The 17811-nt window shown below is 39.6% G+C and overlaps 1 protein-coding gene across 1 annotated transcript in view; it reads left to right on the top strand.

Annotated features, from left to right (window-relative positions):
• Positions 1-7185: 7185 nt before the first annotated feature.
• Positions 7186-17811, top strand: part of RAB1A (RAB1A, member RAS oncogene family) — a 42760-nt gene continuing 32134 nt past the window's right edge. Inside the window, exon 1 of the mRNA XM_074207338.1 lies at positions 7186-7697. Coding sequence (XP_074063439.1) covers positions 7675-7697 — 23 coding nt within the window. The 5' untranslated portion in view covers positions 7186-7674. The remainder of the gene's footprint in view (positions 7698-17811) is intronic.

Below are 17811 nucleotides of genomic sequence, written 5' to 3'. Positions count from 1 at the left end.
TTTTTCAGTGAAATGATCCTTAGGGTGAGATCCTCAGTGTATGTGGTCCTCAGCTGAGATGGTGGGGTCAGGCAGAAATATGAGAGGTTTGAGGAGGGGCAGAAAAGGTTGTCTTCAGTGGGATAGGGAGTCAATTAAAAAGGTATACAATTATTGCTTTGCTGAAACAAAGAAGGCCCAGTTGATATTTTGAACATAAATTTGTAATGAATCCAGGCTTAAGGGTTTCATTATTTTTCCAGGTTAGATTAGCAGCACAAGAGGAGGAGAAAAGGCATTGAGTGAGGTGAATAATCCAAAACTAAGACCTGGCAGGGAAAGATCTTTTTTGTTGTTTGTTTTGTTTTTTTGTGAGGCAATGGGATTAAGTGACTTGCCCAAGGTCACACAGCTAAGGTAATTATTATATGTCTGAGGTCAAATTTGAATTTAGGTCCTTCTGACTCCAGGGCTGGTGCTCTATCCTCTCCACCACCTAACTGTCCCAGGGTAAGATCTTTTATAGAATAAGGGAGTAAGGGCCTCAAGAAAGAGAGGAATTGAACTAGTTTACCAAGGGGTCAAGATGGGGAAAATAGGAGGATATAGTCAATATAAGGAGAAATCACCATGGAAAGAGGCCAAGGGGTAGGAGGATTGGCAGTTGTAATGAGGACAAAGAGCAGGATTAGGGATTTCAAGGTGGAGAAGAGATGAAATGACAAGAAGCTGTGATCAGATAAAGGGATTTCAGAGTTCATAAACTTGGAAGCAGAATACATGTGGAAGAAGACAAAAATCAAGGGTATGTCTACAGTTGAAGTAGGATGGAGAAGTAGGTCATAGGAGATGTGCTCATTTGTGGAACTGGAAGGCTAGCTTATTTCAGTGAGTATCAGAGCATATATTGAATTCTCCTAGTGTTAAGAAGAGAGACAGAGAGAGAGACAGAGAGACAGAGACAAAGAGACAGAGAGACAGAGAGATAGAGACAGAGAGAGACAGAGAGGGAGAGACAGAGACAGAGACAGACTGTGATCCAGACACTGAACTCACTGAGGAAAGGATGGTATCCTTGAAGTTGGTAAAGAACAGCTACTAGAATCTTGATTGGGTGGTAAATATGGATTCAGCGAACCTCACAAGGTGAGGTTTACTCAATGATAGATGGAGAGTCCAGAAGTGGCAATAGGGGGAGTATTCTAATTCTCCTACATGATTAGTTGGGGTATAAATGAAAGGGCAATTGGTATAGAAAGCAAGGACATGTGGTGAGGGGACACAAAGATGGCAGAGATGCGCCGTCCCTCTGATTGCCATAGGTAGACATCTGGCACAGGCTCAGTGTATACACCAGGTGCAGGATCTCAACCCTTCAAATTCAGAGGGGAGGCTCAGCTCAGCTTCACTTGGGACCCCCTGACCTCAGGTCCCTGGTGGAAAGGAGGGTCAGAGAAGTTTGTGTTATCAGGAAGGAGCTGAATAACTTCCTGTGAAGATCAAAGGAGTGAGAACAGAAAGGGTTTAAAAAAGAAAGCAAATTGTGACTTCTGGAGTGGACAAAGAACAAAGATTTTGAGGGGGAAATCCAAGAAAAAGTCATGGTAAGCCCTTTTGGCTTAGGTTGGCATAGGAAGTTAGAGAGGTCTACTGACACCAGGGATAGGGACCTGCATAGAGAGCACTCTAGCACCCAAGGGAGAGACTGTGCATCAGAACAAGAGGGGATCCCAGAGAAATACTAGGTACTTCCCAGATCCATACTGAGGCAGTGTGATAGAATCAGGTGCCAGCTAAAATCTTTGTTTCCCACTATGCAGTTTTGGGTCACTACCTTACACACAAGGGTAGTCTTGCTGGTATTTTTTAAATTGAATTTTATTTTAAAGAAAGATTTTATTTATTTTGAGTTTTATAATTTTTCCCCTATTCTTGCTTCCCTCCCTCCACCCCCCCACAGAAAGCAGTCTGTTAGTCTTTACATTGTTACCATGGTATACATTGATCCAAGTTGAATGTGATGAGAGAGAGAAATCATACCCTTAAGGAAGAAAAATAAAGTATAAGAGATAGCAAAATTGTATAATAAGATAATGTTTCCTCCCCTAAATTGAAGGTAAATAGTCTTTGGTCTTTGTTCAAACACCACAATTCTTTCTCTGGATACAGATGGTATTCTCCATTGCAGCTAGCCCAAAATTATCCCTGATTGTTGTACTGATGGAATGAGCAAGTCCATCAAGGTTGAACATCACCCCCATGTTGCTGTTAGAGTGTACAGTGTTTTTCTGGTTCTGCTCATCTCGCTCAGCATGAGTTCATGCAAATCCTTCTAGGCTTCCCTGAATTCCCATCCCTCCTGGTTTTTAATAGAACAATAGTGTTCCATAACATACATATACCACAGTTTGTTAAACCATTCCCCCATTGAAGGATAGTCACTTAATTTCCAATTCTTTTCCACCACAAACAGGGCTGCTATGAATATTTTTGTACAAGTTATGTTTTTTTACCCTTTTTCATCATCTCTTCAGGGTATAGACCCAGTGGTAGTATTGCTGGATCAAAGGGTATGCACATTTTTGTTGCCCTTTGGGTGTAATCCAGAATTGCTCTCCAGAAAGGTTGGATAAATTCATAGCTCCACTAACAATGTATTAGTGTCCCAGATTCCCACATCCCTTCCAACATTGATCATTGTCCTTTCTGGTCATATTGGCCAATCTGAGAGGAGTCAGGTGGTACTTCAGAGATGCTTTAATTTGCATTTCTCTAATAAGTAGTGATTTAGAGCAATTTTTCATATGACTATGGATTGCTTTGATTTCCTCATCTGTAAATTGCCTTTGCATATCCTTTGACCTAAATTGAAATTTTTTAAATTTAATTTTTCTAATTACATTCAAAGGTAGTTTCAACATTCATCCATTTGCAGATTTATATCTTTCTACCAACTCCCTTCCCCCCTCCCCATGGTGGTGAACAATCTGGTAAAAGTTATTCATATACAATCATGTTTAATATAGTTTCATATTAGTCAAGTTGTGAAAGAGGAATTAGAACTGGGGGGGGGGGAATCATGATAAAGGAAAAACTAAAAGAAATTTGAAAAAAGTGAACATAGGGTACTTTGCTCTACATTCAGAATCCATAGTTTTTCCCTCTGGATGTGGATATTTTCCTTAACAGCTCTCTTGGGATTGTCCTTGATCACTGAACTGCTGAAAGGAGCCGCATCCATCATAGTTGATCATCTCACAATGTTGTTTTAAAGTGCACAGTGTTCTCTTGGTTCTGCTCCCTTCACTCGGCATCATCTCTTGCCAAGTCTTTCCATGTTCCTGTAAAGGCTTGATGCTCTTGATTTCTTACAGAACAATAGTACTATATACCATTCATATACCATAACTTGTTCAGTCATTCCCCAATTGATGGTCATTCTCTTTCTATTTCTTTGCCATGACAAAAAGAGCTGTTATAAACGTTTTTGAATATGCAAGACTTTTTCCTAGTTTTATGATCTCTTTGGGACATAGACCAAGTTTTGGTATTGCTTGGATAGAAGGGAATGCAGTTGTATTGCCTTTGGGCATAGTTCCAGATTGCTATCCAGAATAACTGAATCAGTTCATAACTCTACCAACATTGATCATTTTCCTTTTTTTGTCATCTTAGTCAATCTGATAGATGAGGTGGTACCTCAGAATTGTTTTAATTTGCATTTCTCTTATTAATAATTTGGAGCATTTTCATGTGACTATAAATAACTAATTCTTCATCTGAAAAGTTTGTTCATATCATTTGAGAATGATTTGTAATCTCATAAATTGATTCAGTAGATTGAGTAGAAACACTGTGAAAATTGTTTCCCAACTTTCTACATGCCTTCTAATCGTGACTGCATTGGTTTTATTTGTGCAAAAGCTTTTAAACTTAATATGCTCAAAATCATCCATTTTGCAATTTATAATGTTCTCTATTTTTTATTTAATCATAAACTTTTCCCCTCCCCATAGATCCCAGATAGAGCATTTCTTGTTCTCTTAGTTGGTCTATGACATCACCCTTAATGTCTAAATCCTGTTCCCATTTCAACCTTATTTTGATATAGGGTATGAGATGTAAGGCTATGCCTAGTTTTTTTCAGGCAGTATATTGAGAAAGGAGCATGTTCAGAAGCAAGCAACAGTGGTTTGGTTCAGACCCCAGGAGATCCTCAGTTCTAACACTTCACCCAGTCTGCAGAGGAATAATCAGGCCAGGAATCCCAGACCAAAGGGGACCCAGCAGCTCTGTTACTCTGAACCAGAATTTCTTCACTAGTTGATAGGGCTGAGTTCAGTGTCATTCTGTCATTCACTGACTCCAACCCAGACCCAGGAGGCAGCACCCAAGACTGCCCTGGATCAGACAACTTAGACAACACTAGAAGCTTGCAGATCCCCGGCTTTGACCAGAGAAACTGGAATAATACAACACTTACTCCCTAAGAAAGCAACAATAGTACCAGCTTGGATCTTCTCTCCAAAAGTGGCACGGAGCTCACATGACATCTAAAGCCAGGAAACAGGTTAGAAGACTGGACAACAATAACAATACCAACTAATATTTATATGTGCTAGGTAATCCCCCAGAATCCTGGGAGGCTGGTGCTATTAATATCCCCATTTTACAGATGGGAGCCTCATCAGGATCAAAGAGGACTTAGCACTGACCACCATAAAGGAGTAGACATCTTGACAAATATTTCAGAGGGCAAAGGATATGGACTTATAGATGAAAAACTTGACTAGCAAATTGTATATAATGCAACAAGGGGGGGAAATGAACTTTTAGTGAAATAATTTGTAAGCATTCCTGGTGAAAAGATTAGAGTAGCATAGAAACTTTGAAGTTCAAATACAGGACATTTAAGAGAAACATAAACAGGTAAACATGAACAAATAATGATTGAGCAAAGATTAGACTTAATTCTATAATAAAGAGATGATAAATGTATATCCTCTGAACTAATTATCAAGTTTCATTAAAGGGAGTCTAATTACATGAGGCTTGGGAGCAGAGAAGAGAGGTGAAAAGGAATAAAAGTGGGGAAAGAAGATCAGGGAAAATTATATGACATACAAATAGACATCTACCCAAACATGATAGGGGGTGGGGGGAACAGCTGATACTTTAATCTCACTCTCACCTGAGCTGGTTAAGGGAAGGAAGAGCATACACACACTTAAACCTAGGAACATAAATATATTTCATTCAACATAGAAAAAGGGAAAAGTTAGTGAGAGAAAATTTGAAGGAGGTTGTATGTGTGTTAAAAATACACTAAACAAAATCTTCAGAGAGTGGTCTGAGGAAAAGAAAGTTTTTATTTGCTTTTCTCCAGAGAAGTCTCTCAAATCTCACAAAGGCAGTGAAGATCAAGGAGCTGCACCCAAAGGATAGTCAAGATTATATAGATCCTAATGCAGGTCCCCCTGCCTAACCACGTTCTCCTTTAACCCATTGACTGAATCTCCAGAGGCACAATCTTATTCGTGGAAAATCTACTCCAGCGACTTTTCTCAGAGAGAAAAGAATGAAATGTTTTCATATTATTTTTCCCACCAAATGGTGAGATAACTTGGGACCTTCATCACTATCGTTTTTTTTGGTTTTTTTTTGCAAGGCAAATGGGGTTAAGTGGCTTGCCCAAGGCCACACAACTAGGTAATTATTAAGTGTCTGAGGCTGGATTTGAACTCGGGTACTCCTGACTCCAGGGCTGGTGCTCTATGCCACCTAGCCGCCTAGCCACCCCCTTCATCACTATCTTAATGCAGTAATGTCTATGGTTAGACTGTCCTCCCAGTTTGCAAAAAATAGTCATCATAAAGCAAGTGGCTCATGAGAGTTTCTCTTTTGGAATGCAAGGTCTTTCTAGGAATAGCCCAATAGTAATAATTTGTTTTTCTTAATATTTCTTAACCCTTAATCCCACTAGGAATAATAACTTGTGAGGGTTTTACTGAGAATTTTCCCACTCAGATGAAGGGAGGGGTCAAGTTGTAAGGAAAAACAAACTCAAGTTTGTAAAGCTCTTTTGAGAGAGAATCTGAGGTGGGGGGGAAGGAGACCATAAATTAGGAAATGGATGAATTATGGTATGGTATATGGTGGAATACCCCCGTGTTGAAGAAGTGAAGTATTTGAAGGGGTTGATCTCAGAAAAACTTGGGAAGACTCGTATGAACTGATTGATACCAAGTGAGGTGGGCACAAACGGAGCCATTTGTACAATAACAAAAAGCAATTTGCCTCATGTGTTGCTAAATGAAGGTGGAGAGAGAATCAGGAACTCTTATCAGCAGAACTGACCATTAGTTCCAGAGAACTAATGATGAAACATGCTACCCACATCCTGAGAGAGAAGTGGATTCCGAGTACGACATGAAGCATTTTTTTAGGACATGATCAATGGGAGAATTTATTTTTATTGCTCTCTCATATATATATATATATATATATATATACAGATATATTTATGAAAGGATTTGTCCTTCATTCACAAATGTGTATGTATGTGTGTGTGTGTTGGAGTGCAAGGGTGAGAAGGCAGATTATTGTTGCTGATTGAAAAATATATGCATATATATATATATAATTATTTTAAAATTTGGACTTGATCTTAACCTGAAGATTGAAAAAAAAGGTAGTTCACATCGATGCGGAGGGACGGCTCTTGCCCGTCCACAGGTAAGGAGCCTGAGGCTCTGTGACTGGCGCAAGGTCACGCAGCTCTTAGCGGTGACATCATGAACCCACCTTCCGCGGCAGCCGGGGACCACCAGGAAGACTCGGACGACTGATGAGGTGGGGGGACTAATTTAGGAGACTTTTCAAAGCGCAGGCCTCCGCCCCCGACCCCTTGCAAGCTCTTCCTGGGGTCTCAAGTTCCGGGGCAGCCGGCGCCGGACGTAGCTCTCCACTCGCTCCCCCCGCGGGCTTCCTCTCCGGCCCGACCCCTCCCCCTTTCTCTTGCCCCGCCCCGCGCTTCCCGCCCCGCCCCTCTCCGCAGTTCAGCCCCGCCCTTGACACCTCCCCCTCCCCTGGAGGTCGCTGACTCGCCCAGCTGCCACGTTTCACTGATGACATCACCGAGGCCGCTCGGCTCTAGCCAATCCGCTAGGGGGAGTCAGAGCGGAGCCTTCTCCCGAGAGACGACCCGGAGGGGAGAGGAAAGGGAGGGGAAGTGGGGTAAAGTGGGGTGGGCGACAGCTCTCTCAATGCGCATGCGCCGAGAGCGCTGGGCCCGTCGGGAAAGCGAGTCCCAGCCGCTTTGCCGAATCATCTGGCTGCGGGGCCCCCAGGCGCGCGCCGGGACTCTCTTTCCCGGCATGCAGTGCGGTGCGGCCGCCCTCTGGGCTGTGTAAAGGCCCTTCGGCCCGAAGCTTCCCTATTTCCTGGTTCGGCGGCGGCCATTTTGGGTGGAAGCGAGAGCCGAGCGGTGGTAGCGGCGGCGACGGCGGCAGCGGCGGCGGCGGATTGTGCTCACTGGGCGCGGAGGGGGGAAGACGTTTGCTTTCCCGGGACGGACTTTTTCCTTTCTTTCCGTCGGTTCCGGGCGCGGCGAATCAAGGCGGCGGCGGCGGCGGCAGTAGCGGCGGTTCCCAGGGCGGAGGTGGCGGCGGCGGCGGCGGCGGCGGCTGCAGTGACATGTCCAGCATGAATCCCGAATAGTGAGTGCGGGGCCGCGGCGCCGGGGCAGGGAGGGGGAGGAGCGCGGGGCCCGGGCCGCAGGCGCCGGGGCAGAGCGGGCCGGGCCGGGGGCGGCCGGCGCGCAGCCCGGCCAGGCCCGCCGCTCCGGGCCGAGCCGCTCCGGGCCCGGCGGGGCCATTGTCTGACGGCGGGGGGCGGGGTCCGGCCCAACGGAGGCCCCCGCGGCGGGCCGGGCGGGGATGGGCGGCTGTCAGCGGCGGCCCGGGCGGGCGGAGCGCGGGGCGCGGGGCGCGGGGAACGGCTCTCGGCTGCCCGGGCCCCGGGGGGCGTGCGCACGGCCTTCCCCGAGCCCTCCCCAAGAAGCCGGCCCCTCGCCGGGCCGCTGTCCGCGGGGCCGGGCCCGGCGCACCTGCCCGTCATCGCCGCATTCACGGGAGCCAAGTCCCGACCCGGCGGGGCCCAAGCGGGGGCGCCCCGGCCCCGGTTCGGCAAGTCCGAGCGGAAAGGGGCGCGGGGGGCCCTGCTGGACCTGCCTTACCTGAGCGCCCGCTGATAAGCGGAGGCTTTCGTGACGTGTCACGAAAAGTTAATGGCATCTTTATGTTGTTGCTTCATCCAGAAGCAGCGACGGCAGATGTGACATACTTGGCACCTCTCCTGGTAACTGGAATTAACTTTTCTTGGGAAAATTCTGACTTCTTCCCGTTCCCCCATTTCTTTCCCTCAGTACGGGGAAAGGTATTCAAATAGCAATGAGGCGATTAAAGTGAATTCCTCTAAAATAAATGAGTATTCTAGAATAGAAGGAAAGGTTAAGTAATACCAGGATTTCTAAGTTTTAACAAAAGAGCATTTTCCAAAAATTTTGAAGTTAGTTGCTGCTAAATATCCCTGAACCCCTACCCCCTTCCTCTCCGGGCCACCCATCAGTTTAGCTGACAGTCATGTGTATGTCACATGGCTCTTGCAAAATGCATTCTGACTGCAGGTTTTGTAACACTGTGGTTTGGTCCCGAAATATTTCCTTTGGTTTTTCACTAAATTGAAAAGAAGGCATCATATTTGATTAGAATGCTGCATACTTCAAGATATATAGCCAATGCTACTATGATTTATTTTCAGTCTTTGAAGTTTCACCTTTCCTTGCAAAGTTCTAGGAAAAGTGACCCCAAAACAAAGTTGCAGAGTTGACTTAACCACTCCTTAACAGTTTCTTGGCAACAATCAAAAACACTCATTTGCTTTTATTTCAGAAGTTGGGGGTCCTGCCTCTTAGGCCGTTTCTTAAGACTCTTATTTATTTAGAAATAGATAAAGGAAATTATAATCTCATCATAATCAAACATTACTAGATTCAGGCTAAGTTGATTTATTTCCTCATTGTAAAAAAGTGAGTAATGATTCCTGCCTAACCCATGCCATAGGTTTGATTTGAGGATCAAATGATAATGTGTGGTAAAATATTTTGAAATACCTATTATGATTATTATTTGAAATCAAAGTTTAATAGCTTGCTTAGGAAAACTTCATGCATAACTACCATGGAGAGTTGCCATTCCAAATTTGATCACTATTAGAAAGATGTTTCAAGTTATAAGCAAAAATAAGCCATAGCCTCTGCCTTCAGGGGTTTCGCTATTTTAATCGAAAACTATAGATTTACTTCTTTATCATACATTGTAATTTACAACTGCTATATAAGTCCCACTTAGGAAGGAAGAGATCTTCGTGGTCTTGTGAAGGCTTGTGTAGGAGGAGCCACTTGAAGGAATGGTAAGGACTCAGATAAGCAGAAAGGAAAGGAGAGAACCATGTCCAAGGCAAGTGGCACATGTTGGACTAAGGTGAAGAGAAAAATCCAAATTTCTAAACTGAGTTTTGGGTTTTCTAAAATGAGTTTCAGATTTTTGCGACTACAGTTAATGAATATGATGTGAGATATATATCTGTACACTGGCTTCTTTAAAAAAATTATTTATGGCATCGGGTTAAAGTGACTTGCCCAAGGTCACCCAGCTAAATAATTGTCTGAAGCTGGATTTGAACCCAGGTCCTCCTGAACTCTAGAACCAGTACTCACTGCATCACCTAGCTGCCCTGTACACTGGCTTTTTAATGAAGTTGAAGGCTGAGCAGAAACAAATCCTGCAAGAATTGCTTTTCTATATATCTTTTTTAATAGTTACAGAAAATTGACCTATGACCACACTTACTAATACTGGTTCCAATTGAAGTGGAAGGGAGTTTGGAAAGAGGAAGTTTTTGTAAATCTTAGAGCAGATGGTGAAAATTACTTGGAACATGACATAGCATTTAGTGGAAAAGACTAGTAACTTGTCAGCAACCAGATTTGAAAAGTCCAACTTGGCAAAACAGCTTTCTTGAATTTTGAGATTTCTTTTTTCTAATTTACACTGACATCATTTTTGTGGATAAATATCCTTCATAACAATGTTTCAGAAGTCAATAGTCATACATTTTTATTTATGTATTTAGAAATGTTTGCTCCAAGTTGATAAATAATTGTCAACTATATTTACTGATGATAAAATACAAGGAAAATGTGAAATTTTTAAAAAGCAAACTTCTGGTGAAAGTTAGAAAGAACTGATCACTGGACCACTATGACTTAGGTCAAGTCATGCGTATTTTCTGGATTTCTGATTGCTCATCTGTAAAAAAAAAAGGAAATTGGGTTGGACTAGATGGTTTGAGGTCTTTACAGCTCTTAAAGTTAATTTTTTAGGGGGGGGGGAAGTTGGCTTTGGATACTAAACTAGTTTTAGATTGATGTCTACCCAGCCAAATGTTCTTATTTTGTTATTGGCAAAGGAAATATTCTATGGAATAGTGTAAGAATCTCCCTCTTAAAAATTAGGGATATGCTTCATACTTGTACTTCCAAAATGAATTTATCTTTTTTGAAAACTTTTTTTTTCTTTTTTTTCCAATCCTGTTGAATTTCATAAAATACTTTTTTTTTTTTTTTTGCAAGGCAAATGGGGTTAAGTGGCTTGCCCAAGACCACACAGCTAGGTAATTAACTAAGTGTCTGAGGCTGGATTTTAACTCAGGTCCTCCTGACTCCAGGGCCAGTGCTCTATCCACTGTGCCACCTAGCTGTCCCTTGTAAAATACTCTCTTGGTAGACAGGAGACAAGGCCTCTAACTAGGATGGAAAGGTATATACAATTAAGTTTTTTGTATATTTTTGCTTTTATGCTGGTTAATATAAAGTTTACCTATAACTGCTTTACCATTGAGTGTTTTTTATAAGTTGTAAAACTTGAAATAATAGAAGTAATTTAAATCTAGTTCCAGATACACTCTAGTAGTGTGGCCCGGGCAAGTCATTTATATAGCTGTTTACCTCAGTTTCCTTATCTGTAAAATAGGAATGAGCAATAAAACACCAACCTCCCAGGGTTGTTCTAAGGATCATATGAGATAACATTTGTAAAGTGCCTAGCAAGTACCTGATACATAAAGATGCTATATAAATGTTTAGCTATTATAATTATTTCCAATAATTATAATAATAACTGATTACTTTAAAGTTGTGTTTTTACTCTTCTCTCCCTTAATAACCTATTTCAAGATGAATGTATGATAGTTCTAGGTTTGAAATGCTACAAACTAGGAATGGGTACTGAGATAGTTAAATTTAGAAAATACAGGAAAGTAGATTAAAATATAACATGTTTTTCATAAAGAGTTCATGAAATTTAAGTCATCAACTTGAACTTTTTTTTAACAATATTTGTTGACCTTTTAAAATGCCATCTTTCTAAAATCTCAATATTTCGAAGTCTTAAAACCTAACTTTTGGACTTTGTGTCTTCAGTGATAGCAGACTTTGAAGGACATTTGACCTTTTTAATAATCACCAGACTTAGTAGTAAATCTGCCATTTACTTTGTTTATGAAAATAAAAATATTAACCAGTTCTTTCAAAACTGATAAAGTGGAGAACCCTTAGCTAGTACATTAACATTGTATATGCTTAGAGTTTTTAAATTTTAAACACGACTAGAGTAAAGAAGCAATTTTAGTTTGTCCTCATGATTTCTCATGGCTTCTTTTTTTTTTTAAAAAGGTTTTTGCAAGGCAGACGGGGTTAAGTGGCTTGCCCAAGGTCACACAGCTAGGTAATTATTAAGTGTCTGAGGCCCGATTTGAACCCAGGTCCTCCTGACTCCAAGGCCAGTGCTTTTTCCACTGTGTCACCTAGCTGCCCTCTCATGACTTCTTAATAGGTTCACTGGATATAATTCTGAACAATGAAGTTTCTTTAAATTCATACAAGATTAGGGGACCGGCCCTGGAGTCAGGAGGACCTGAGTTAAAATCCGGCCTCAGACACTTAATAATTACCTAGCTGTGTGGTCTTGGGCAAGCCACTTAACCCCGTCTGCCTTGCAAAAAAAAAAATCATACAAGATTATAGAAATTTAAATTATACATGTGTGATCTACCTCTAAGATTTAAATATTTGATATCAGCTGCTGTAATTTAAAAGAAATTTGCATTTATTACAGAAAAATGTTTAACTCATTTTATTTTATTGGCCTATTTTAAAGAAAAATTAAATTGTAGGATGTTGAAGCTGAAAAGGACTTCAGAGACCTGTTTGGTTTTGCTGTTATACTTATTAAGTTGTTTAGATTATGATCTAGTTAGACATGCTGAAATCTGACTGTTTCATTGTTGAGTCTTTTAGAATATTTTGTGAACAGATCTTCACCGTCCAAGTATTCAAATTTAATTACTATTTTAAAGTTTTGTCAGATTTTTCAAGTGGACAGCAACCCTGAATAGTTAAAGCTTTTTTTTTTTAGGTTTTTGCAAGGCAGACGGGGTTAAGTGGCTTGCCCAAGGCCACACAGCTAGGTAATTATTAAGTGTCTGAGATCGGATTTGAACCCAGGTACTCCTGACTCCAGGGCCGGTGCTCTATCCACTGTGCCACCTAGCCGCCCCAATAGTTAAAGCTTTTGAAGAAGACTATTTTTCTTTGAGGCTTTTTGTTCCTTGGATAACATTAGCTTTCATTTGAAAGAAACTACAGTAAATCAGTGTCTTTGCAGTTTTGCTTATATCCCCTCAGAAATCTTTTAATTTTGTGTTAGATCTTTTTTCTAATATTTAACTTTATCTTGGATTCTTATATATTTTTCCTGAGTCTGCATCTATCAACACTTTTTTTTTAAGGTTTTTGCAAGGCAGACGGGGTTAAGTGACTTGCCCAAGGCCACACAGCTAGGTAATTATTAAGTGTCTGAGATCGGATTTGAACCCAGGTACTCCTGACTCCAGGGCAGGTGCTTTATCCACTGTGCCAACTAGCTGCCCCTTATCAACACTTTTTTAAAAAGTTGTCTTTACTTTCAGTGATATAAGTGTAACTTCTGAGAGCAAATATTAGGATTTTCCCTGCTTATGTTATGATCTCCTTATCTTGCTTTCTTCCAGTTTAATAGATAGCATGAAAATGTGCTTCAATGTGTATGTATAAATATATATATATATATATATATATATATTTATTTATTTATTTTTTAGGTTTTTTTTTTTTTTTTTTTTGCAAGGCAAACGGGATTAAGTGGCTTGCCCAAAGCCACACAGCTAGGTAATTATTAAATGTCTGAGACTGGATTTGAACTCGGGTACTCCTGACTCCAGGGCCGGTGCTCTATCTACTGTACCAACTAGCTGCCCCACTTCAATATATTTTTTAAGAAGCTATAGAAATATTTTTGGATGAACTTTTAAATGCCAGTTGCAGAACTTGAAGTGTAAGGGGGGGGGCATTTGAGTAAACTATATTTACATTTTTAGTAAAAGATAGAAACTAAATGTCCAGTTTTTTTGCAGGCAAGTGGATAGAGGTATGATCACTGCTTCCCCTAGAAGTTGGTGCTGAGATTTCTACTTTGATTGCTTTGATTTCTGGAGTGGAGCCTAGCAGTATGCAAAAGGGGGAGAAATGACTTCAGTCTTTGATTTGTCAAATAATGGTGAGAGAAGATGCTTCCAAAGATGTGGGAGGGTAAAGTAGGTATTTTTTGGTTAGTAAGAAACAGCGGCCAAGATAAATTCAAATTTGGCTATTAGTTGAGACCACTGTGTTTTAAGCATTTGGACAGATAGGCTATGGAGAGTGTTTGGAATTTCAAGTTTTTTTTTAATGGGGAGCCTTGTTTTATTATTTATTTGAAACACACTGCCAATAAAAGTCAAGGTCAGGATTTATAGCCTTGTTGGTACCACTTAGCAAAACAAATTGTTTCACAGTCACTAACTCTGATCAGTTGTCTTGCAAATATCTGCCTTTTTACTTCAAAAGGAAACTTTGTAAATCTAGAGCTCCATTGCAACTTGGAGGTCTCCTAGACCAACCAGCCCACTTAATTTTTTAGGTAAGGAGGCTGCTTACCTAACTTGTACACTTTTTGACAAGTGGTTTTATTTTACTGATTATAACTTTCAAAGTTAAATTTAACCATATACTACTTCAAATTTTATTAGTGCATCAATATAGAGATAAATTCAAGTTAGCTTTTAGAAGACTTTTTCTTCAAATTTTTGATGTCATAATTTTTAGTCTTGCTGGACTTAGAGTCAGGAAGATCTTGATATGATTCCTGCTGCAGACACTTAACTCTGAGTTGGGGAAATCTTTAACTTCTGAGCCCCAATTTTCACATCTGTAAAATGGGGGATATTAGCATCTGCCTTCCCAGATTTTTTTTTTGAGGATCAAAAGGAAGTACTTCATAAACAGTATAGCAAACTATAACTAAATGTCTGTTGACACAATTGATATTCTAGATGTTAGTGAGCTAAAGGATGCATTATGATAGAAATTATTCTCCTCAAGTTTCATTGACTCAGTAATGCTTAGGGGTACTTTGCTAACTCAGGGAGTAAAGAAAATATGCTGATACTTCCACAACCCTTTATGGCAGTTTTGTATTTACAGTATCACCTTCATTTTGACATCTCCAAATACCTGTGTCTATAATTAAACACTGTCTTATTGATAGTGAAAAAAATCTCTATATAAAGATATTTAGAGTAGTGGAAAGTAGAAGATCTAGGTTTGAATACCATCTCTGCTACCTAATATACACGTGTCCTTGACATGTCACAATTATCCAGCCCTTAATTTTCCTATCTGTAAAATGAGAAGATATGTACAATCTGACTTCTAATTCCAGCTGTGATGATGGTGATTGGGTGATAATAGAATGATAATAGTACCTACTTTGTGCCAGACTATGCTAAGCATTTTACAAAGATTATCTCATTTTTATCCTTACAAGAACCATTTGAGGTAGGAGCTATTATTGTTCTACAATTGAGGAAAAGCAAACAAATGTTAAGTGACAAATCCAAGGTTGCATAGCTTTGGACTTAGTTCTTTCTGACTTCAGGACCAGTTCTCTATCCACATTGCTACCTAGCTATCAGAAGTAGCAGCTCTGCTACTTACTAGCGATGTGACCTTGGGAAGTTATTAGACCGATATGCCTCAGCTTCTTATTTGTAAAATAAGAAAGTTAGACTAGATGACTTCTAAGATTCTCTGTAGCCATAATGCCTTATTCTTAATGATTTTATGAGGACTTGTCAATAATATGGAATCATCAGGCATCATATTTGATCATATTTGACTGCTTTTTCTGGAAATTTGACAGGGAACAAGAAAGAATCTAGGATAAGGAAACAGGACCAAAAATTTGGAGGGGAGTACTCTTAGTTTTGTTTTTTAAATGTGGGAGATGTCTGGGTATTTTCTAAACTACAGGAGAGGGAAATTCAAAGAATCCTACATTTGATGGAATAATATCCCAGAGAGGATAGAATCAACAACACTAAAAGTACAAATTACTCTTGTAACTACATTTAGGGTTGCAGTGTGGAGAATGGGCAAATCTCTTCTCTAAACCTCATTTCTGAAATGGGTTCTTAATCTCACTGGATTCTTGATAATATTTGTAAACGATTTCATGGTGCCTTGAGGCTTCTCATTATCTTAGATGCTATTTGTAATTAAATGTATAAAATGGGGAGGGGAACAGAATTTGAAGCTAGAGTTTCAATTTACAGCTGTTAATAAAGAAGGTAAGTCTAAAATAACACAATCAACAGCTTTCTGATATCTAAAAAATTTTAATTTTTACTTCTTAAACATTGAAGTTAATATTTGTCTAAAAATTGTAAATGAAAAGATGGTCTTGCTATTTTGAACTGAATAAAATTTTTATAACTTTGTTGTTTCTAATTTTCTAGTCTTTAAAAATCAAGTTGTGTATCATTTGAGATTTTTTTATTTGTCATAAATATTCATCACAACTTTACACACAATTTGGGGGTTTTCTACTTAGCTTTAATAGCTGTGTAGTATTTCATTGTTTTAATATTGCATAGTTTCCTTAATTCTTCCCCTCTAATGATGGCCATTTGGATTAGTTCCAGATTTTCTTCTTTTGTAAAAAATGCTGTTATAAACATCTTTGTTCAGATTTATGGAGTTGTATTATGTTTTTTCTCCCCTCTTGAGTGTTAACCTGTAATATAGTCAGTCTGAATGAAATTTTATAGTTTGGAATATGTATTTCCTGATTCTTTTCTAGAAGGATTGAACCAGTTTACAATGTTTGCAACAAGTGCAATTTTTTTCTCCACATCCTTACTGTAATCATTCTTGTTTTTTGCCTTAAGGAAATTTTCCAAAGTTTCTAATGTTTCTAAAGTTGTCCAAGATCTTTCTTGCCTTTTGTCAGATTTGGTTTGTCAGTTTGCTATCAAATCTTGAGCAGCAAAAGACCCACTTTCTAAATGTGTAGCATAATGTGTTCACCAAAGTATTTATCATATGGCCGTATAAAATAATGTAATTTTTTGCATTGTGTCCTGGAAAACATTTCAAAAAGTAAGTTTTGGTATTATCTGTTTGTATTAACTAATTCCTTATCTTTATTTTCATTTATTTATTTATTTATTTTTAGGATTTTGCAAGGCAAACGGGGTTAAGTGGCTTGCCCAAGGCCACACAGCTAGGTAATCATTAAGTGTCTGAGGCCGGATTTGAACCCAGGTACTCCTGACTCCAGGGCCGGTGCTCTATTCACTGTGCTACCTAGCCACCCCAATTCTTTATATTTAGATTATTGGAATTTTTATGTAAATATAGATATATTTTTGTACTTTAAAGAAATTTCTTGCCTTCTAAAGGAAAGAAAATTGCAATAATCCAGAAGAAGTTTGTTTAGCTCCAGCAGCAAATTAATTTTTGCTGACTGTATTTATATTTGAGCCAATTTTGTCTTAAATAAAGTCCTCCTAGGAAAGAATTCATTCATGGTTGGGTGTTTTGATAGGGGGGGAGGGGGTTGTGTGTATGTGTGTGTAATTTTCCCCAAATATTTATTTTTTGTTATTAATGCACCTAACAGTGTTGTTTTAAGTAAAGAATAGTGGAGAAAGAAGTTAGAAGCATTCCAGAAATGGGTTTGAGGCAATATTTAAGAGTATGTGGGTGGAGTGGCTAGGTGGCACAGTGGATAGAGTACCAGCTCTGGAGTCAGGAGTACCTGGGTTCAAATCCGGCCTCAGACACTTAATGATTACCTAGCTGTGTGGCCTTGGGCAAGCCACTTAACCCCGTTTGCCTTGCAAAAATCTAAAAAAAAAAATAGTATGTGGGTATATATCTTTTATATCTTTAATTCTTTTGTGTACTCTTCTCCAGTATGTCTGTAAGTTTATTTAAGATTGTGCATTAGGCGTGAAATAGAGCTGTTGGAATTGATTCTGTAGGACTTACCTAACTTTAAAACTTTTCAAAAGTTTATTCTTTGCCACCTATTCAACCAGATTTATAGCCTTGATATCTTGTTGCCTTTTCTCTTCCTCTCTCCTTCATTTTTAGTATTCTGTTATCACACTACAGTTATCCCTTCTATGTTATGACTTTCCCTGTCAAGGTTTTACTATATCATGGATTGGCATAAGAAATCAAATGGGATTTTTTTTTTTGTAGTTTTGTGAAAGCTATCAACAACATAACGAAAACCACAAGATGAGAAAGAAAAAATTTAGAAACTCAGAAGTAGATAAACTATATTT

The sequence above is a fragment of the Macrotis lagotis genome, chromosome 1 (assembly GCF_037893015.1).
Source record: "Macrotis lagotis isolate mMagLag1 chromosome 1, bilby.v1.9.chrom.fasta, whole genome shotgun sequence".
Taxonomy (NCBI): domain Eukaryota; kingdom Metazoa; phylum Chordata; class Mammalia; order Peramelemorphia; family Peramelidae; genus Macrotis; species Macrotis lagotis.
The sequence above is the reverse complement of the archived record's forward strand: the minus strand, read 5'-3'. Positions and strand labels throughout refer to the sequence as shown.